General features: G+C 42.7%; 1 protein-coding gene across 5 annotated transcripts; it reads left to right on the forward strand.

Annotated features, from left to right (window-relative positions):
* The first annotated feature begins 400 nt into the window (after nucleotides 1–400).
* On the forward strand, nucleotides 401–22,605 carry LOC133498438 (paired amphipathic helix protein Sin3a-like). Of its 5 annotated transcripts, none has more exons than XM_061815248.1 (21): nucleotides 401–639; nucleotides 2,457–2,667; nucleotides 4,163–4,342; nucleotides 4,445–4,551; nucleotides 4,669–4,987; nucleotides 5,073–5,342; nucleotides 6,896–7,048; nucleotides 7,283–7,438; nucleotides 7,550–7,636; nucleotides 7,730–7,848; nucleotides 8,448–8,673; nucleotides 8,757–8,873; nucleotides 10,373–10,611; nucleotides 10,714–10,897; nucleotides 10,978–11,557; nucleotides 11,634–11,803; nucleotides 14,022–14,195; nucleotides 14,263–14,349; nucleotides 17,733–17,827; nucleotides 19,783–19,990; nucleotides 20,924–22,604. In XM_061815248.1, the coding sequence occupies exons 2-21, from the start codon at nucleotides 2,479–2,481 to the stop codon at nucleotides 21,140–21,142; spliced, it is 3,879 nt and encodes a 1,292-aa protein (XP_061671232.1). In that variant the 5' UTR covers nucleotides 401–639; nucleotides 2,457–2,478; the 3' UTR covers nucleotides 21,143–22,604. The 5 variants fall into 5 exon arrangements, with proteins under 5 accessions (XP_061671232.1, XP_061671235.1, XP_061671236.1 ...); XM_061815251.1 differs by having other exon boundaries at nucleotides 402–639; nucleotides 5,100–5,342; XM_061815250.1 differs by having other exon boundaries at nucleotides 406–639; nucleotides 5,091–5,342; nucleotides 20,924–22,603.
* The last annotated feature ends 59 nt before the right edge of the window (nucleotides 22,606–22,664 follow it).

Below are 22,664 nucleotides of genomic sequence, written 5' to 3' on the forward strand. Positions count from 1 at the left end.
CCTGCTTCCCTGCACTTGGGTCACATCAGGATTTACGCCACTTCAGAGTGAAGGAAGATGATGCTCTGAACAGGTGTATTAAGGGATTAAAAACGAGGGCAGTCGACCCTGCAGTTTAGTGACAAAACCTGTGGAAAAGAAATGTTTATTGTTGTTGTTGCGGTGGAGTAGCACTTTCTATGGATCATCCTCTGAGTTGTTTCTAACACATTTAGTAAAATGGGTTTTTAATATGAGGGACAAACTCAATCCTTTATTTTTGTTCATTATTCTCCCCCACAGTACTGTACAGGTACAGAAAACGTTCATTTGAACATTGAGAGGTGTATGGATCTCCATTCTCCACCCTCCCAGTTTGCAGCCTCTGACTTCAATCCAGTATTTGTTTTCATCTCCCCGAGTAACCAATCAGAGTCAAGACTAGGAGGAGACTTCCGCCATGACAGACACGCCCCTTCAGTTCTTCTGAACGACCACCGCTTCATACATCTGTTGTTAGCGGCGCGGACAAGTTCATTTGGGACAACTTGTCAAAAGCCCACATCTTTGCACAGCCGTCTCCATGCGCCTGTAAAGTTTGCGGGAGGGAACCTTCATTCGCTGGAGTAGCAGCGTTGTTGTTGGAGGCAGCCCGGCGAGGTAAGCTAAAGTAGCTCGTTAGCCGAACATAGCTTGCACTGGCGGGGTGCTTGTTGTGCTAACGTAGCGACACACACATTGTAAGCGGCTACATAACCTTGTCGAGTTCGACTGCTCGGTGATTATTTGATGACAGCGTTTTCATGCCTTCCGGTTGTGCGAAAAGTGAACTTCGGGTTCGGGAGGCATCGGCACCAAGTTACTTTGAGTAAGGCTTCATGCTGGTCTTCCCAGCATGATTTAGCTGTCAGGCTAATGCCGAAAGGTGGACTTGACAAGAAGCTGTTATGTTTCGTTGCTGTAACTCTTTAACTGCGCGTGCTGCAAATTTGTGCGAGACGAGCGCTTATCTTGGCATTAAGCCTTTTACTTGGCAACACTGTTAAACTGTCGAATTCCTGAGCAAACTTAACGTCGCCTCGTCGTTACGTGGACGCTAATGCTAGCTTAGTGTACACTGTCGCTAGCATAGGTTTTCTTTGCGAGCTGCTTCAACATACATGAGTCCCGAGGATTCAACTTTCCTTCACTTTCCGTACATTCAATGGCGGTGCTTTGAATGTCAAAAGTCGATAAATAGTGCTGTGGCGGCGTCTCAATGTACGCAAGGGTAAAGTTAGTTAGCTAGCACATAGGGATCCCCTGTTTTACTTTCACGTTTACGTAGGCGATAAGGTAACACAAGACACGCCGACCTCCGTCCTTACTGCCCGGTGTCAGTGCATCAAGAGTCAGCTTAGGAGCGGGCGAGCGATAGAAGTTCATTTCGAGCGAATCCCAACGTCAGCCATCACACAAGTGCAAGCGGTCAGCTCGACGACAACGGATACGTTAAAGACTGCGTTAGCTGGGAGGGGGGGAGGGGAACAGGAATGGCCCCGGACAACGAGAGACAAACTGCAGCAAATCGGAGCTCTTTTTTTCCTCTGTAGACAGCCACCGTCGACCTATTTTACGGTTTTCCGAATACGTTTAGCCTCTAGGTGACGATACTAACGACTGAATATGAGGCTGACAACGATCCTTGCTCCTATGCGTTTGCGTGCCGTCCCAATTTGGTGCAGACTCTCAGGCAGGCAGCCAGGCAGCATAGCACTTGTCTTGTCCACCCTCCCTTCACAGCCAAGCCTGTGACGTCTGCCTGCCCAGGGAGCGTCAACAAATGCCACTTTTTCAAAAGACAGTTTCGCTCGGATTGGAAGGCATACAATAAATTGTCAGACGTAGCAAATCAACTTCCGTAGAGTTTATTGTAACTTTGGTGTATTAATATTGTTAGAAGTCATTTGGGGCCCGTGATTCCTAACCAAAGTAATATGCCTCTATCCAATTTCACCAAATTGGTCTGAATTTTTTTTTCCATTGCCCACAAAGAATGCATCTCATCTATGCATTTATACACCATTGTATTAGAGTGTAGATTTAAATATGCTCTTCATTTTTTGATCATTTGACATAGTCTAAAAAGATGAAGTACATTATGAAACTGTGTATTATGATTAAGCATTACAATATTATCTGCAAATAGATGAGGTTATTTTTTTCAACGGGTATACAGACTCAAGATCATATATTACCAGCCATACTAAAATTACAGAGGATAGAATATAGATGGTGACTTTGCAATAATCTTTCCATCCATTTTCTTCTGCCTGTCACCTTATCATTTTAGGGTCACTTGTCTTTTGTTTTATGAACATATATTAAAAGCCTTTTTTAAACATTTAAGTACACTCTAGTCTCCGTAAAGTGAGTTTGGTTTCTTAGATTGAAGTTTGACTCAAGCATCTCCTTTCATCTGTTTTGTTTTCCTTCAGCCCCTTTGAGTATGTTTAAACAATGAAGAGGCATGCGGACGACAAAGAACCAATATTTGCCCCCCAGCAACAGCATCGCACCCCAGTCCAGGGCATAGCAGAAGGCTTCCAGCACAGGGCTCTTGCCCCAACTACTGCTGTGATAGAGACAGTCACAGACAATATGCAGCCATCATCTGGCATCCAGTATTCCCTTCCCCAGGGTTTCCAGGTATGGTGTTACTAACAGACCCACTAGAACCATTATCCCCACTTGAATGTCTGTTGTGAATAATGTAGAAGGACAAAATTATTGTAAAAGATCCTATATTGAGTGTCACTACCATCTTCTTTATTATCTCACAGGGCAGACTATACTATATGAATAGACAGTTTTTCCGACTGGCAAACTCACTCTTCAGAGCATTATCATCAAAGGGGGTTGCTTTGCCAGGGGACCTTTTTTTTTTTTTTAACATGCCACTCATTTGCATAACCGTACCACCTGTGGGGAGCATCCCTTTTCTGTATGAATATGTTGATTTAGAGATGTTGGTCTTCAGGGATCTTTCTATTATACAGGTACACACTTAATGTAATAATAATAATCCTTTTTGCCAGTTAAATTTAAAAAAAAACAAGCACTTTAACCCAGGCAGAGTACACCCCCCCCTTTACAATATTTTCCCAATAATCGTTTAGACTAAAAGAAAAACAGAGACTTGAAACTGCTTTTCAGTATTTTAAAGGAAGGCAAATGACTGTACAACACGTTGCCTTAAATCAGTAGTTTTCAAACTGGGGTCCCCCCACCCTATGCTATGCTATGCTATCATGAACACTTTTTATTAAGTTACACCTAGTAGATGGTGCTAATTTTACTACAGAGTATACAAGCCCACACCAGCCACAGAAATTTTGTTGAATGAAAGACGTTCAATTTTAACAGGAAAAGGTTTTGACATTTGTTTGGAGCGGCACAGTGGAACAACTGATTGGAGTGCTGGCTTCACAGATCTGAAGACCCGGGTTCAATCCCGGCCCTAGCTGTATGGAGTTTGCAGGTTTTCCCCGTGCCTGCGTGGGTTTTTCCGGGGACTCTGGTTTCCTCCTACATCCCAAAAACGTGTGAAAATTGGAGACTATAAATTACCCTTAAGTGCGATTGTGAGTGCGGTTGTTTGTCTCTAGGTGCCATGCGCTTTGCTGGCAACCAGTTGAGGGTGGACCCTGCCTGGTGCTCGTTGATGGCTGGGATAGGATCCAGCACTCCTGTGACACTCATGAGGATAAGTGGCTTAGAAAATGGATGGATGGGTTTTTGTTTATTCTTCGTTTATTGTTAAACTCGCCAGTGTAATTTTTCAATTTTGAAAGTGACCACTGCAATGATTGATTATTGCAAACCAAGCCTTGGTGTTATCTATAGAAAAACAGTGTATGTGTGGGTGGGGTGTCAGAAAATGATTTCATTTTCAAAAGGGGGGCACTGCAAAAGAAAAAAAAAGCTTTGAGAACCACTACCTTTAAATGAACATTACAGGCCTGTTTTGGACTGTGTGACAAAGCCAGTACCTACACAAACCCAGGAAAACAGCATGAAAAGAGGCAAAGACACCACAAATTTAAACCATCAACGTGCTTGCAGTGCCACTCAATCAACAACTGTTCCTCTTCTCAGACAAAGGAGGACTCCAATGACCCTCTAAAACTGTTTTTGTCAAAAGGTGCCAACAATGCCTCAGAGCACAAGTGCGCATGGACTTAACAGTTCTGCACAACATGTTGGAGCCCATGCCCACAGCATAGCTGTCCAATCCCAGGCCCCTGGAGTGGTCCAAAGTCACATGCATCCAACTGCTCCCATGACTTCAGCACAAGGACAGCAGCAGTTTCAGCGACTGAAGGTAGCAAAAGTTGAAACCAGAAAAGGGATATTATAATTCAGGAATATTTAAACGTGCATGCATTTGTTTACATTACACAGAACACACTGTCATGTGTTTTAGGTCGAAGATGCCTTGTCGTATCTCGATCAAGTCAAGCTGCAGTTTGGAAATCAACCTCAAGTTTATAATGATTTTCTCGATATTATGAAAGAATTCAAGTCACAGAGGTAATCGCCAGTATGATACAACATCTGTTTAAAAACTCCAGAAATGTATTTCTAATTTTTCATGTTTAAATTGAAAAAAATCAAACAACAAATACAACATTCTTTTTCCTATCACAGCATAGACACTCCTGGTGTTATCAGTCGTGTCTCCCAGCTCTTCAAGGGCCACCCAGACCTCATTATGGGCTTCAATACTTTCTTGCCACCGGGATATAAAATAGAGGTTCAAACTAATGATCTGGTCAATGTGACCACGCCGGGCCAGATTCACTACATCACACCTCAGGGTATATCTGTTCAAAACATCCCAGTAAGTGGCGCACCCACCCAGCCTGTAAACCAGCATCAGCACCAGGCTGTGCCACAGGCCAGCCCACACACTGCTACTTTCACCCCACCTATCCCCACCCAGCCTTCAGGAAACAAAGTCAACAAGGTATAAATTTATCCAGGTTATTCTCAGATTGTTTTAGACAAGAATATTTAGTGATTTCTGCACATTCGCATCGTTGTCTCTTCAGCATGTTTATTCCATGCAGGCCATGCAGTCTCCAGCCCATACGCCCACCAGCCAGCCAAACCCATCCATCCCATCTTACGCCTCACCGCGCTCACCTTCAGTTCAGTCTCATACACCGGTGAGCAGCACACCGTCTGGTGGGCCACCACCCCAGAACAATCAGCCTGTGGAATTCAATCACGCGATAAACTACGTGAACAAGATCAAGAATCGGTTCCAGGGTCAGCCCGACATCTACAAAGCCTTCCTGGAAATCCTGCATACATACCAGGTCAGGAAACACCCTTGTGTGAATAGTATTGTCCATTTTATCGTTTTACTGAACACTTTTGTTTTTGCTCCCATTTTCCGTGAGCTGGACTCCCAAAATACTTTCTACATACACAAAAGGCCATTTCCCTCAAATATTGTTCACAGATTAAGTCAGCATTTCTCCTTTGTTAAAGATAATGAATCCGTCCTCAGAGGTGTTACATATTAAGATGCTGCTTTGACAGCACGCTTATTACGCAGGTGTGCCTTAGGCTGGCCACAATAAAAGACCGCTCTGAAATGTGCAGTTTTATCATACAGCACAATGACATAGATGTCGCAAGTTCGGAGGGAGCAGGAAATTGACATATTAGTGGCACCAGATCTGTTGCCTGTGAATTGAATGTTCAATTTTCTAATATAAGGCGTCTCCAAAGGCCTTTCAGACTATTTGCCAGTACATCCAGCTAGGCTCACAACCACACACCATGTGTAACCACACCACCCCAGGACTTCCACATCCGGTATGTTCACCTCCAAGATTATCTGAGACTAGCCACATGGACGGGTGCTGCAAGAATCGGTTTGCATTACCAAAGAATTTCAGCACAAACTGTCAGAAAGCATTTCATGGAAGCTCCTTTACATGCTTGTTGTCCTCATTGGGGTCTCGACCTGACTGCAGATCATCGTCGACTTGAACTTGAATGCTCACATTTGATGGCTACGTTGGAGTGGTGTTCTCTTCATGGAAGAATCCTGGTTTTCACTCTTCAGGGCAGATGCCAGAAAGCATATGTGGCATTGTGTGAGTGACCGGTTTGCTGATTTTAATGTTGTGGTATGAGTGGGCCATGTTGGCAGTGGGGTTATATTAGGGCAGGCATATGTTATGGGCCAAAAACACAGGTTGATTTTAAATGCACAGAGATCCTGTAATGAGAGCCTTAGGCCCATTGTTGTGCCATTCATCCACGACCATCACCTCATGTTACTGCATGATCATGCACAGCCCCATGTTGCAAGGAACTCTACTATGGTAAACTGTAATTCTTGGAAGCTGAAAACATCCTAGTTCCTGCATGGCCATCATTTTGCCTGGTCAGGTCACCCACTGATCATGTTTGGGAGGCCAATATCCAGCAACTTCGCACAGCCATTGAAGAGGAGTGGACCAACATTCCACAGGACAAACTCAACAACCTGATCAACTCTGAAGATGTGTTGCACTGTGTGAGGCAAATCAAACCTGATAGTGACTGGTTTACTGACCCACACAATAAAGCAAAACTGCACATTTCATATTGTCCTTTTATTGTGGGCAGCCTAAGGCACATCCATGCAATAATCATGCTGTCTAATCAGCCTCTTTGTGAGGTGGCGTGGATTATTTTGATAAAGGAGTAATGCTCACTTACACAAATTTGTGAAGAATATTTGAGGGAAATAGCTTTTTGTGTATGTAGAAAAAGTTTTGGCGCTTCAAGGACAGCTCATGAAAAATTAGAGCAAAAACAACAGTTGCGTTTATATATATGTTCAGTGTAATTAATGAATGTACATTCACTGCAGAAAGAACAGCGGAATGCCAAAGAGGCAGGGGGCAATTACACTCCAGCTCTGACTGAGCAGGAGGTCTACACTCAAGTGGCACGACTCTTTAAGAACCAGGAAGACCTGCTGTCAGAATTTGGACAGTTCCTTCCTGATGCCAACAGCTCAATGGTGAATAGTTTATCTTCTAATATCAACAGTCCATAGTTTCTGTAAATGGGTTGGTGGGCACTATAGCAGTACAACTGGTTTTGGCATTGGTAGTTTTTGGGAACATACACAAATATCAAGGATATCATGTGTGTAAAATGTTCCCTCCATGCATTTAAATTTGTCTCATTTCTCAAGCAGAATCCATCTACTAAAAAGTTGATTTGAGATAATTGTGCTCTTTCCTCTGCTCAGCTTCTTGGTAAAACTGCACCTGACAGGGCAGAGTCAGTGCGTAATGATCATGGCGGGACAGTGAAAAGACCCTTACTGAACAATAAACAGAAATTAAGCCATAATGGGGTGACAGTCAAAAGACCAGGAGCTGTGGGAGGTTCGCCTGTTCTCAAGGTAAATGGCATCTTCGTGTTGCCCCTGGTTTGTAAGATAACATATGTGCTGTGAAAGAGACATCATTAAAATAACATAAATTTTAAGTATTTTTATTTACTTGTTTTGCAGAAGAAACCCAAAATACTTGGGAAGGACCATGGCTTAAGCGAAGTTGGAAAACACAGCAGCAGCACTGAAACAATGTTCTTTGACAAGGTGATTATTTTGAAAAACAATACGGTTGTCCTCATTGGTGTTCTTTTAATGCGAGCATAAAGTGACTCTCAATGACTCTTATCACTAAAACAGGTCAAGAAAGCACTCAGGAGTTCTGAGTCCTATGAAAGCTTCCTGCGGTGTTTACACATCTTTAACCAGGAGGTGATTTCACGTGCTGAATTGGTTCAGTTGGTCATCCCATTTCTTGGGTGAGTTCACATTACCGTTCTGTTGGATTTTCTTTGAAGTGTTGTGGACGTGACCGAAAGAACAAGATCCCGGATACAAGCGGCCGAAATGAGTTTCTTCCTCGGGGTGTCCGGTCTCTCCCTTAGAGATAGGGTGAGAAGCTCGGTCAACCGGGAGGGGCTCAGTGTCGACCCTCTGCTCCTTCGGATTGAGAGGAGTCAGATGAGGTGGCTGGGGCATCTGTTTTGGACACCTCCCTGGTGAGGTATTCCGGGCATGTCCCCACCGGAAAGAGACCCCGGGGACGACCCAGGACACGCTGGAGAGACTATGTCTCTCGGCTGGCTTGGGAACGCCTCGGGATCCCTCCGGAAGAGCTGAACGAAGTGGCTGCGGAAAGGGAAATCTGGGTATCCCTGCTGAAGCTACTTCCCCCGCAACCCGACCCGAAAAAGCGGTAGAAAATGTATGGAAGGATGTTGAGGATGTTCCTTTTTAACATGCTTACCTTGGATTTATGGTGCCATAAACCTAGATGAAACATTTTCTGACGTTTAAAACTATACGGAATAGTATTCTCCTAATAGTGTATACAACCTACATTTGTTGAAATTTTCAGAAAATTCCCAGAACTGTTTACATGGTTTAAAAACTTCCTGGGCTACCGGGAGTCCAGGCATGGTGAGTCCAGCCATGTGGAGAGCTTACCCAAGGAGCGGGCAACGGAGGGCATCGCCATGGAGATTGACTATGCGTCCTGTAAGAGGCTAGGCTCCAGCTACAGAGCACTCCCCAAGAGCTACCAGCAGCCTAAATGTACCGGAAGGACACCACTATGTAGAGAAGTTAGTTGCATTGCTTCCGCCTCTCTGCTCCTTTTGGGTTTTGATGTTTTGTCTGTAAAGATTAAGGCATTGTCCTGCCTCAGGTTCTGAATGACACATGGGTGTCATTTCCGTCATGGTCTGAAGATTCGACTTTTGTAAGCTCCAAGAAGACTCAGTATGAAGAGCACATTTACAGATGTGAGGATGAGCGTTTTGAGGTACAAGTGTCCAGTTGTCTCACTCCGGTTTTGCATCTGATTGGCTGAATGTGCATGGGGAGAAACTTCATCCAAGCTAACTCCTGTGTGCAGAGGTATTTTGGCATGATTAAGCTGACATTAAATGGAATTGTCTTAATTAAAGAGACTCTGCAATTCAATAAATAGCATACATCGTGTAAGCAGTATTTTTTTTTTTTTTTTTTTGCTGAAAATAAAAGATTTCTACACTTTTTGCACATAAATCGCAAACACTGGTCAGTTTTTGATTGGATGATCTAGGATGTTGGGGCCCAACTTTTCCCTACAAGGCAAACAGATTTCTGCCTTATTCCAGACAATACTGGTCTTCAGTTAACAGCATTGTGTTATGCATGGAGTCAATGATTGTCACATAGCGAGAGTAGAAGCACAAAATAGGTCTTCCAATTTGTCCCTACCAAGAATGTTCGGAATGAAAATTCTTGACCCAAAGCCAAAACACCCAATGGGCTTATCAGTAAACTGAATTTGTAAGCATGTTTTCCTTACAAAAATGTAAAGCGTTTCATATTCATTTGAATTTAAAAATAAATATAGCCTTCCAACTATTAATTGTAAAACTATACCAATCATTTGTAAAAATTAAATTTATGGATATGACTGCAGAGGTGCTATCCTTTAGAAATTCACTTCCAGAAAAAATAGTTAGATTTTTCCAGATTTTGAATACTATGTCAACAACATTACCATGGAATAGTTAATTAATAGGATAAGAATAATTCTGCATAGTGTTCAGTGTCACCAACGTAATCATTACTCTATAACTGTAGTTGTTAAGAAATGCCTCCAACGAGCATCTTATTCTATTAATTGCATCAACCTTGTACTGGTGGATGCATTTACAGCCAAATGACTTCTCTCGCCTGCTGTTTTTGTGTTTCCTATATCCACTTTTGCTGCTGAAATGATGCAAATTCCCCCCCATCAGATTATAACGGTTATCTTATACTCTAAATACTACTATTAGTTGACAACCAGTTCAGGGTGTACCCTGCCTCCTGCCCGATGACAGCCGGGGTAAGCTCCAGCACTCTTGTAACCCTCGTGAGGATAAGCCGCTCAGAAAATGGATGGATGCAGTACCTACACATTTGCCTGACGTTTTGCTCTTTAGTTGGCTAATCTCTGCTATGATGTGGTTCCTCCCAGATGGTACAGTATGTGAAAAGTGTACTGTACCACCCAATCACTTATTCAGCATTTTGTAACTTCATGCTACAATAACTTAGCAACTGGCTTCCCCACCGTCTTTCTCCCGTCTTATCCTCTGTGTGATGACAGTAGTTCTGCAACTGTTTATTCAGAATTACGTAAGCAATGATTACTTATGCTGCTTTGACAACAGACACGATGCACCTGTTCACCTCGCCAGCTCGACATCGTATTTCGCTTTTCATTTACAACTTTGATGCATCTTCTCATGGCCACCCATTTTCTCACAATTTGCATCTCCTCAGCTTGACGTTGTGTTGGAGAACAATCTTGCCACAATTCGAGCCCTCGAGTCAGTCCAACAGAGGCTGTCACGAATGTCTGCGGAGGAGCAGCTGCGCTTCAAGCTGGACAACACATTGGGGGGCTCCTCAGAGGTCATTCACCGCAAAGCTATTCAGAGGATATACGGGGACCGAGCCCTTGACATCATTGACGGTCTTAAGAAGAACCCAACTGTGTGTGTTCCCATAGTGCTAAAAAGGTAAATATTGTGATAAAGATTCTATTTTAAAAGCATTTACATTTAATGTATTTAATTTGATCTGGAGCGGAGCAGTATTTGCGAGTGTATTCCTGTGCTCAGGTTAAAGATCAAAGAGGAAGAGTGGAGAGAAGCCCAGAGAGCGTTCAACAAAATTTGGCGGGAGCAGAATGAAAAGTATTATCTGAAGTCACTCGACCACCAGGGGATCAACTTCAAACAGAATGACACGAAAGTGTTTCGCTCAAAGACCCTGCTCACTGAAATTGAAATGCTGTATGATGAGGTGATGATTGGTCATAACATAAAATGAGTCGAAATGTAATACGATGTAGTTCTAAAGTAACTTGTGGCTGTGTCATGTAGCGGCAGGAGCGTGCCTCAGAGGAACCTGCCATTCTCCCTCCTAGCGGCCCACACCTGAACCTTGCCTACGAAGACGGTCAGATCTTAGAAGATGCTGCGGCTCTCATTATTCACCATGTTAAGAGACAAGTGGGCATCCAGAAAGATGACAAGTACAAGATCAAACAGATCATACACCACTTCATCCCAGATCTCCTTTTCGCCCGGCGAGGGGAGCTCTCTGATGTGGAGATGGAGGAGGAGGATGCAGATGATGTGGACATGGACCAAGATGGAGCCAAAAAACACAATGGCCTGCCAGGCAGCAACCCGTCAAAGTCCAAGCTCCTCTTCAACAACACGGCAGCTCAGAAGTTGCGCGCCACAGATGAGGCGTATAACTTGTTCTTTGTGAACAACTACTGGTACATATTCTTGCGCCTTCATCACATCCTCTGCTCTCGTTTACTGCAACTCTATGAGCAGGCTGAGAAGCAGATTGAGGAGGATGCTCGTGAGAGACAATGGGAAAAAGAAATGTTTGGGCTCCAAAAAGAAAGGAATGAAAATCCAGCCTTCCAACTTAAAATGCGAGAGCCAAGTAAGGGTAATTTTACAAGAATCATTTTGAGTTCATATTCCAACTCCACCGCTTACTTTGCGTTTTCCTTTTGCAGTGGACGTTGAAGTAGAGGATTACTATTCCGTCTTTCTGGAAATGGTGCGGAACCTTTTGGATGGTAACATGGAGCCAGCTCAGTATGAGGATTCCTTGAGAGAAATGTTTACTATCCATGCCTACATTGCCTTCACCATGGACAAGCTCATCCAAAGCATTGTCCGGCAGGTCAGTGTCGTGCATATTTTTCATAATCATTTTACTTGGTAATGACTTTATTAATTAACGATTTTCACTCACCGTGGCATTGTTGTACAACCACCAACAGATGGGTGAATTGATGTAAACACAATATGGTGTATGTGCAACCACCCTCCACATTTAGGAAAACGGGTGAAATCATTTCACCAGACCAGGACAAAGCACGCATAGGAACGTTAAACATCTAAAATATGTTTTGTTTTCCCCAAGGTCTTTTCAAAAGTTGCCAAACATGACCATATCAAATGTTCATGTTTACATACAGTGAGGAAAATAAGTATTTGAACACCCTGTCAGTTCTTCCAGTTTGAAATCAGGAGGGGGTGTGAAATTTTCATCTTAGGGACATCTCTACTGTGTGAGAGACTTAATCGAAAAAAAAAAATATCCCAAAATCACAATGTTTATCTTTATTTGTTATGGCTGTAAATAAGTATTTGAACACCTGTGAAAATCATTGTTAATATTTGGAACAGTAGCCTTTGTTTAACAATTCCTGAGGTCAAATGTTTCCTGTACTTTTTCCACCAGGTTTGCACACACAGCAGGAGGGATTTTGGCCCAATCCTCCACACAGATCTTCTCTAGATCAGACAGGTTTCTGAGCTGTCCCTGAGAAAAACTGAGTTTGAGCACCCTCCAAAAATTTTCGATTGGGTTTATGTCTGGAGATTGGCTAGGCCACGCCAGAACCTTGATATTCTTCTTACGGAGCCACTCTTTGGTTTTCCTGGCTGTGTGCTTCGGGTCATTGTCGTGTTGAAAGACCTGGCCACAGCCCATCTTCAACCCTCTGAGGGAAGGAGGATGTTCCCCCAAATCTCGCAATACACTGCGTCGGTCATCCTCTCCTTAATACAGTGAAGTCGTCCTGTCCCATGTGCAGAAAAAACACCCCCAAAGCATGATGCGTCCACCTCCATGCTTCACAGTAGGGATGATGTTTTTGGGATGGTATTGTCATTCTTCCTCTTCCAAACATGGCGAGTGGAATTCTGATCAAAAAGTTCTATTTTGGTCTCATCTGACCACATAATTTGCTTCCATGACTCCCCTGGATCAATCAAGGTGTCATGAGCAAACTTAAAATAGACCGAGATGTGTGCTGATTTAAGCAGGGGAACCTCAGAGAGGAACCAGGATGTCTTAGTTTATTACCCATAGTAACCTTAGAAACAGTGGTGCCAGCTTTCTTCGGGTCATTGATCAGCTCCTCCCATGTAGTTCTGGGGTGATTCCTCCCCTTTCTTAGGGTCATTGGTATGCCACGCGGTGAGGTCTTGCTTGGAGCCCCAGTCCGAGGGAGACCGACAGTCATGTTTAACGTCTTGCATTTTCTAATAATTGCGCCAACAGTTGATCTTTTTTCATCAAGCAATTTCGCAATTGCGTCATAGCCCTTTTCAGCCTTGTGGAGGGCAACATTTTTTTTTCTCTGGTGTCTTTCGAAAGCTCTTTTGTCTTAGCCATGTTAGTCTTACTGATTGTGTGGGGTGGACGGGTGTCTTTATGCAGCTAATGATCTCAGAAAGCTGCTTCTAATTTACAATAATAAGTGGAGTGTAGGTTGACTTTTAAGAGGTGAACAGGTCTTTGAGGGCCACAATTTTTGCAGATTGGCAGGTGTTCAAATAGTTGTTTGCAGGAGTAACTTAGAACTAAATTAGTCAAAAATGATACATTGTACTTTCCGGATGTTTTTGTTGTTTTTGTTTTAGATTGTCTCTCACAGTGGACATGAACTTAAGATGAAAATTTCAGAGCCCTGTATGATTTCAAAGTGGCAAACCTAGCAAAATCTCAGGGTGTTAAAATGCTTATTTTCCTCAATGTATATCATTTATTTTTGTATAAATATCTAACTTTTGTCCAAAGACACCAGTCGTTGAAGAAAATAATAATAATTCAGCAAAGCCTGCTAACCTTCCTGGGCTTAGTCAAGTGATGTTTCTCTTATAGCAGATTGAGGCAAAATTGACTGCACTTTTTGACTGTAACTAAGATGCTGTTTATTCAGTCTCAAATAGTTTGTGTTCTGAGAAAGAACACGATCAACCTTGGGAAGTTTAACCACATCTATGAAGACGTCTTTTGCAGCTGCACAACTGATATTTAGTTTACTACGTAGTTGAGAAAATCTAGTGAAGTGTACCCCTTCTTAATATGTGCTGAATGTCTTTTTCAGCTCCAACACCTCGTCACTGATGATGCGTGTGCCCGTGTGATGGACTTATACCTGAACGAAATTGCCAATAAAGCCACAGGTGGTTCCCTGCCCACACACGCATCCCGCGCATCAGCAGAGGGCACCTACCAGCGCAAATCAGAGCAGCTCATGTCTGATGAGAATTGCTTTAAGGTACACTTAACCCAATTCAGTCTGTACTTTTTGATGCACAAAGACCTCTCATTTTTTCCTTGTCCAGCTGATGTTTGTGAAGAACAAAGACTGTGTTTGTGTCGCCATGGAGCTGCTTGACACCGAAGAAGAGAACTCTGATGAGGCGTCAGAGGCGAGTACTCCATATTGGAGCAAATATTTTATACTCATGCATATAAAACTGCCTTTCATAACTTACATAACTACTACTAGTGGGGTTCCCGGTTATAGGTATTAATACTTGATAAGCCAGCCCGGATGATCGTCGTGCGTATGTGGCAATCATGTTGAGAAGGTCGCCGTTACCATGAAGGCAACAGCGCGCAACTCGTGTTTGCATTTAGACAAACAACAACAATGTTCATAAATTGTAGCATTTGTCTGGCATTGTCTGCCCAAGCCGAGGCTGCCCTGGTTGCAGTCCCAACAGAACTGCAAAGTTCACGTAACATTGGTGATGAGGTCATCCGCTATTACATCTTGTATTGATTAGGAAACACGCCCACCATTATTTAATTAATTTATAGATGTTATTGTTAAATATATATTAGCAGGGGCCCCATAGCTCAGTGGTTAGAGCATCCGTTTGGTAAACTAGGGGTCGTGAGCTCGTTTCTTACTGGGGTTTCCACTCCTAAGAGGGGTTGCGTCAGGAAGGGCATCCGGTGTAAAAACTGTGTCAAACAAATATGAGCGTTCATCTGAGAGGACACGCTGTGGCGACCCCTATCAGGACAAGCCGAAAGAAAGTTGAATGTGAAATGGATTAAGCGATGGGCCAGGCTTGGGGGTTTTGTCACAACACAAAATGAACTAACTTCAAATTCAGAAATGGCCGAGAAAAACAGAAAAATTTATTTAATATTTTCCTGGAGTGCGGCACGGTGGATCAGCTAGTAAAGCGTTGGCCTCACAGTTCTGAGGTTCAATCCTGGCCCCCACCTGTGTGGAGTTTGCATGTTCTTCCCGTGCCTGCGTGGGTTTTCTCTGGGCACTGCGGTTTCCTCCTACATACGAAAAACATTAATTGTACACTCTAAATTGCCCCTAGGTGTGATTGTGGGTGCGACTGTTTGTCTTAATGTCTGGCAACCAGTTGAGGGTGTACACCGCCTCCCGCCCGTTGACAGCTTGGATAGGCTCCAGCACACCCCACGATCCTTGTGAGAATAAGCGGCAAAGAAAATGGATGGATTTTCCTGGAGTATGCAATTGGGATTCATCTTTGAAGTTGGTAATAGTAAAAAAAAAAAAAAAAAAAAACAAGTGAAACAGACAAGGATTTTAGTCACTAGTTTTCCAGAATGAGAGTGCTTAAGGAAGAAGATGCTATTCATATAGCACAGTTTGAAGAAGGCATCAGATGTAGGTGGAGATGGGCCTGCCTCAAGTTGAAGCCAAAACAAACAAAACAGAGGCAAAATTGATTTTAATTTTATATTTCTACATTACCATGTACTTGGAACAGTGTAAATGTTTTTCAGCTTGAATGAAAATTTGCATTTTGCCCATTTGTACACTTCAGAGTTCATATTGCAAAATTAATGTTAAACAAATCTGCATGTGCTGCTAAATATTTTTCCCACTTTACACGCCTTTGGTGTTTGCATTTCTGCATACTGACATCACATTTTAGTAAAGTGGCATGTAAAGCACGTGTGTTTCACCTTGAAAGTGTAGCACAGAATCAGAAATACTACTCATGTCACAGCAAATATTTATACACAACAAAAAAAACATTCCTAGAAGCACCATTAAACCAGTTTTGCGTTATGTCACTGAAATCTGTAATGTTTTTAAACGGTCCATTTCATTAAATACTTCTTTTTTTGTCAACAAGTCATCATGGTAGCCTATAACGAGTTATGCACACTAAAAATAAGATACAAAATCTTATCAGTCACATGTATTGATTGTTGTCAGACTCCCTGGATTTTCTGAATTCTAAGTTGAGGAGAAGTAGCAAACCTTCTGTGTTGCAACTGACTCTAGCCTTGCTTTCACTTGACTTAATTTACTCCCAAAGTATGTACAGCAGGTTGAAAGCGTTTAACTCAAAGCTAGCTGTGAAGGCGTTTTGTTGCATTTTTAGGATGTGGGTTGTACGTTTGAACGGAGTAGCTAAGTACGGCGCTTAACGCTTCTTTGCTTGCGGACATAGTTGAAAAATAAGATAATACTTCGACATGGCGCACATCAAAAAATTAATGCAACATAAACTTAATTTTGATGGGATGAAGAGTAGTTGAGAACTGATTGCAACGTGATACTCATGGAATTGACAAAATCAGTAAATAGGCTGCAGAGGTTCAATTTTGGGAGGAAAAAAACTGGCTATTTTTAGTCTGTAAAGTACAGTATAGTACGACAGGTTGGACTCTAAAGAAAGAGAAAAGGATCTCTACTGGTTGGCCAGACACAACGATGGAGATGGGAAGGATGTGCAGCAGGTAAGGGTTATTAAAGGTCTGGTGTCATCCCTATAAACAATAGATATTGTAATGAAAAATACATATAACATTGTTCACTTCAATGTCTATACGAAAAAATAAATATGAGCGGAGAGCGCGTCATCCATGTGCAAAGTTGCGGAAGTGTCATTCGATGACATTCATGTGGTCGCCATATTGGCTGCATCCTCTGTCCGTGATGTCACCCCGGACATACGCCATTGAAAACACACGGTGGACCATACTATGGGAGACGAACACATCCTTTCTGACACGGAAGCTCTTTTCGAAGAAGAGAACATCACACAACCAAGTGAAGTTACCGGGGCAATAATATCCTATTGTTTCGAGCCATATTCAGATGATACGCGATCACTGCCTAATTGCCTCCCTGTCCGATCCACTTCCGCGGCGGAGATGAGCCATCGCAGCTCGGCGCAGCAACAAGCCACTCCAGCTGCCGGCGTTGTCAGCCAGGGTGGCTCATTTTCAGTGTTGAGGTGGCTTATCATGGCACAGTTGTTCAGAGCCGCCGCCGTCCGCAAGCCCGACGCGGCGGCCTTCGCCGAAGCAGTGACCGGTGGATGCGGCGCCTTAGCCGTGGTGGCTCATTTTCGGTGCTGAGGTGGATTATCACGGAGCCGAGCCGGGCTGCTTTACGGCATTGTCATCGCACGTGGCTGAGTGCGCCATTGTCAGGAGCGTTGTTCATAGGCGCTGCCATCTGCGAGCTGACGCTGGGATCAGGTGGAGGAACAATTAAGAAGATGGAGGCATGCACTGGAAAGGAGAGGAATGAAGATTAGCTGAAGTAAAACCGAATATATGTGTGTGTGATTGAGAGGGGTGGAGCAGGAAGAGTGAGGCTCCAGGGAAAAGAGATGGCAAGGGTGGACTATTTCAAATACTTGGGGTCAACCATCCTGAGCAATAGTGTGTGTGGTAAGGAATTGAAGAAACTGGTCTAAGCCGAAAGGAAAATAAGATGTGTAGTATGACTTTTAAGGTGTTCTAGGTTTGAAAGCTTACCATGAAGTTCAATTTGTAACTTGTTTGTACTCAACAGAGATGGTCAGACTATGTGGGCAGATACCTGAACTCCGATTCAACTTCTGCAGATCTGCGTGAGCATTTGGCCCAGAAACCAGTGTTCTTGCCCAGGTGAGGCCACAGCCATATCTCCCTCTTCTTGTCTGCTCTCTTACAACTTCCGTCCTGATCCTCAGCTATTGACGTGCCAAACCCTCCTCACAAACAAGAGCAGTAGCATGTCGAAAAAAAAAAAAAAAAAAACCCTCTGTCTTACGGTTTTGGTGCGTGGTAATGGACAGACAACTCAGTCGGAGAGCGTGCAAGATTTAGTGACCATAGTGACTCCACTGTTAGAATAAAGGCTTCTTCAGTTTCAGAATTCTGCCTCACATGGAAGATTGCACTTTACATGGTCATTCTTTTAAGAAACGGGAATTATTTATTCATTGATTCAGTTCTTTTTTTAAATTGTTTTTTATTTATAAGCTAAGAGATTTTTTAAAAAGGGGTTTTGGCGTTGTCTTTGTTTGGAATTCCCACTTTAGCAGACTTTTGGTTTGATTATTCATGTTGAACTGAAATTTAGAGTAAAACAAATCAATCGAACTTAATGTTATTTCAGTTTTCTACAATTTCTTTGACCTAACGAACAACAAAAGCTCTTGTATCAGGACTTTGTGAATTTATCATGCCCTCTTTGGAAGTGTATTCAAAGCAAGAGTCTTGTACGTGACTTAATCTCTGTTTGCAAATGTAAATGTACATACGTCCCTTTGTTTCAATTCTTATGTTTGTAAGGACTGAGAACATGCGCTCCCTGTTGTTGTTGTTGTTGTTGTTGTAGGTGAGCTTTTACCACCATTTCAGAAATTTGTGCTCATTTTTTTAGAACTCTGGGCAAGCACATTTTCAGCATCACGTGTAAAGAGGAATAGGGTTTGTCAATAAAAATGATCATCTAAATTGTATGCTCATATGTTGGTCTATTTCTTCTTTCTTGTTACTTTACTTTAGAGCTGCGCACGAAAGTGTCTGTCTCTGGTCTGTCTTCATGTTCCACATGTGAAACTTGTCTTTCAAGATTGGCACTCTAAATGTTTTTTTTTTTTTTTGGGTCTTTTGAGATGGCTACCCATTACCATTAACATTTCAAAAGACGCTCATAAACCAAACCAGATGGTGGGCTTTATCTTTCCTTGTTTCAACCCATTCCACAAATTTTTTTTTCAGACTTTGGATTTATCATTAGGCTCACTTACATGTTATCCCCACCCCCACCCCCCACTAAATCTATGAGAGGTCAGCAGCATAGGAGGTCAAAACTCTGCCTGTCTTCACACAAAACTCAGTGGCAGCACAAATTCAGTTTCTTTTCCAATTTTGTTGGGTTGGTTCTCATCTCATCGTAACACTGCATTGTTGGTGACAGCACCGTGTGTGAACATCATAAGTATTCTTCGCTAATACTTTGGATTGGTATCCAACAGGGCCGCGATTCTGTAGTGTTTGTTTCTAACAGTTTTACCTGAAATTGGCCTGGAAAGACCATGTCTTTTTAAGTGGAGCCCTGAATGCAAAAATATGCTTCATGCACTCTGTCCTCGCTCACCCATACTGCGTGGTAAGTACACATTTCCAACTTTCATTCCGGTGGGGTGATTATTTTCTTACCTGCACAGTATTGGGCTCTATGAACACTAAAATGTTTTTTTGTTTGTTTGTTTGTTTTGTTTTGGGCGTGTGTATTTTTAACTGTGACTGTGTTACAGTCAGTTAGACTGTATCGCAAATATTACGACTGCTGCCTCTGCTGCTCTTATAGATCCCCCCATATCCCGAATGATTTGACCTCCTATCTAATTCTGTTCCTTGGTGAGTTGCAATGCATGGGTATAAACATTTTTCTCGAGTAGGACGGGCTTCTCAAACTTGGACTAGGTAGCTTTCAGGCTATGAAAGAGCATGTGACGTGCTGAACTCAATACAAATGCCTAACCTGTAAACATGGTGCACTTGTGATATAATGAAAATTCCATTTTTAGTCATCCACTCTTAGTCCTGACAACCGCTTTTTTGGCTTTTAGGAACCTGAGACGAATAAGGAAGTGCCAGCGAGGATGGGAACAGCGACAACAGGAGAGGATGACCACATCCCCCCTGGACGAGTTACAAGACGACAAGAAAAAAATGAAAATGGAGTGCATGTTCAAGCTCAACGCCTACAAGATGGTCTACGTCTGCAAGTCAGAGGACTTCATGTACAGGCACACTGCGCTTACACGTGCCCATCAGGTCAGTTCCACACACACACACACGCAGGTTGTTGTCTTTTGGAGGTCTGCTCCTAAATCAGAAAATTTGCCTTGGAGTTTGGACTCGGCATTGATTATTGAAGACGGTGTAATGGTTAGATTGGCGAGGGTGTGGGTTTGAATCTCGACTGAGAGTTTTGATGGTGTCCCTCAGCTTGCGTAGGTTTTTTTCTGGGTTATCCAGCTCCCTTGCACATTTCAAAAACTTACCTGTTAGATGAAATGAAAACACTATAAATTGTCCATAGGTGTGAATTTGTTTGTTTTTTTTGGGTGGGGGTGGGGGGCTATATTTGCGCCGCGATTAACTGTCACAGTCCATTGTGTTTGTTGCCAAAAGTCTAGCATGATGGGCTGTAGCTCACCTGCAACCCTAATGAGGCGCTGTAGGAAATGGATGAATATTAATGGCACATGATTGTTTTGTTGAACAACTGTTATGAGACACAAGCAATTTGAGGTTGGTGCTGTTTTCGGCAACCATGCATTTGTTCTACTATTCCCAGTCACACATAATTCACAACAACAACAAAAGTTTGTAATTACCAGCAGAAGTTACAAGATGGCGTCAAAGCACTTCTCTAGAGTTTATTTGGTCAAAGAGCAGTCTGGCCCCAACTCCTCCCCTCCCTTCAACCTCTTCCCGTTGCACCCAGATAGCGCACACAAAGCAATATTTTTTTTTTTAGACGGGTTTGTCTGAGCACAAAAATAGTAAGTAGTTTACTTTTTCTGTAAATAATTTAATATACTGTAGGTTTCCTATAAAAATCTGCACACAGGTGAACTTTTGAGTCAATTACGACTATGATGATAAACACTGCTATTGTTTTTTTTGTTTTGTTTTGTTTTTAATATTTATACCTGAACGGTATCTTTTTTTTTTTTTTTTTTGGATGGACGTTTCCTGCAGTCTCACAAGCGGGTCCACAGACGGCTGCACAGATGCTTTCAGGCCCGGTTGGACACTTGGGCCAAAGAGAACGTGACAAGCGACATGGCCGCCGACAGCCGCAGATGGCTGATGGGAGATGGACAAGAAGGCTTGGTGCCATGTACTACGACGTGCAATCCAGAGGTCCTGCACTATCTCACTGTTAACAAGTACCGGGTCAAGTACAGAACACAGTAGCCAATGATTCTGTCAGCGACCACACAGTTGGACTTTCTGTGGACATCGTATGGAACTTCAATCTTCACCCTGCATCTTTTTTGCCAACTTTGGGCTGCTCTTTTTGTCACTTAATACAGGTAAATTTCATACTTTTCCATGCTATAAAATATGTTATCGTGAAAAACAAATCAGGTCACTCTATCAAGAGATTTTCTCTGCCATGGGTGAATCATGCCTCATAACTTGTTGCAGAATGGATGGAAGTTAGCATCACTCCTTATGAATGCAAAAGCTTGGCTTTTGTCTTTGGGTAGCGATGACAATGTGGTGTCCGACTGTCAAAGTGAACAGCTTGCGAATGTTTTCCCTTGCCGGTAAAGGTGCAGTCTGGAGTCACCATGTCCAATAAGTCCATTATGTAAGGCTGAGCCAACCACTTTTTAAACGATATCGTCCTTGACGTGTAGCGCACTGTACGACACAGTGGCAGTATTTAGCTAGATGCAGCTGTATGCAAAATGTACATTTTCCTTAGTCGCTACAGTGTGTGGGGGTTGGGATCGGTACCTCTATATTGGTCGTGCAGTGAAGGTCGAGTCTCGATTTCCTAGATATCTATTTTATATGCCCTTCAAGTCTACACCTTTTAAAGCGTTTGTGGCGTTTATAGTTTTAAGTCGACTGACTAGCCATGCAACAGTTAGTGCTTGTGTGCACAGTGTGCATCTGTTTTGGAAAATACCGTTCTCCAGACTGGACTGAACATCAGTGGCTTGTTCTTGTCGTGCCACGTGTCAAAATGAGCGGAATTTGTGTGGCAGATTTTTTTTTTTTTTTTTTTTTTTAATTCTGTAAAAGCCGCATATGAATGTGAGTATCCTCCCCATGTTGAGTGTCAATGCTGCCTCTAAAATATGTATATAGTAGTTTTATCTGTGAATGTCAGCCATGTACAGTATTTGGGTCAGCTAAAATGATCAGCAATACTTCTACCCCACTGTGAATGTTAACGGTTGTAAAACATTGTCTTTCTCCCCTCGAAAGTGCAAATATTGATGTAGGAATTGTAGCTATTGTGGAATAAGATGAAAACATTCAGATTCTATCAATAACTTGTGAGGCTGAGAAGCAGCGGAGTTCAGCCTAAGTCTCCAAGTTCCATGTGCCACATGTAGATGTTAGCAAATCAGCCTAAACATTTTTATAATGATTGCAAGACAAGCAAATGCACCAAAATTGGACACTGAAGCAAAGATTGGCCGCGTGGTCACCTTTTTAAAGCGATGATTACTGAACCAGCTATACAGACAATCCTGCAGTTTGGGTTTTATTTTTGTATTCAGCGTCTTTGTCGTGGATAGAGTGCCACATGGTCCCGAAGAGCTGATTGTACACAAATGCATTGTTTGTATCTTCTATTACCGTCTCTTAATGTATGTGTTAGTCAGGTGTTTGCTATTAAACTATCCTTTATAGACAGAATTGAGTTTCCTTTCCATCCTTTCCTCATACATTCACGCCATCCTACACTTTCACTTGA

This window comes from Syngnathoides biaculeatus, chromosome 3, assembly GCF_019802595.1.
Source record: "Syngnathoides biaculeatus isolate LvHL_M chromosome 3, ASM1980259v1, whole genome shotgun sequence".
NCBI lineage: Eukaryota > Metazoa > Chordata > Actinopteri > Syngnathiformes > Syngnathidae > Syngnathoides > Syngnathoides biaculeatus.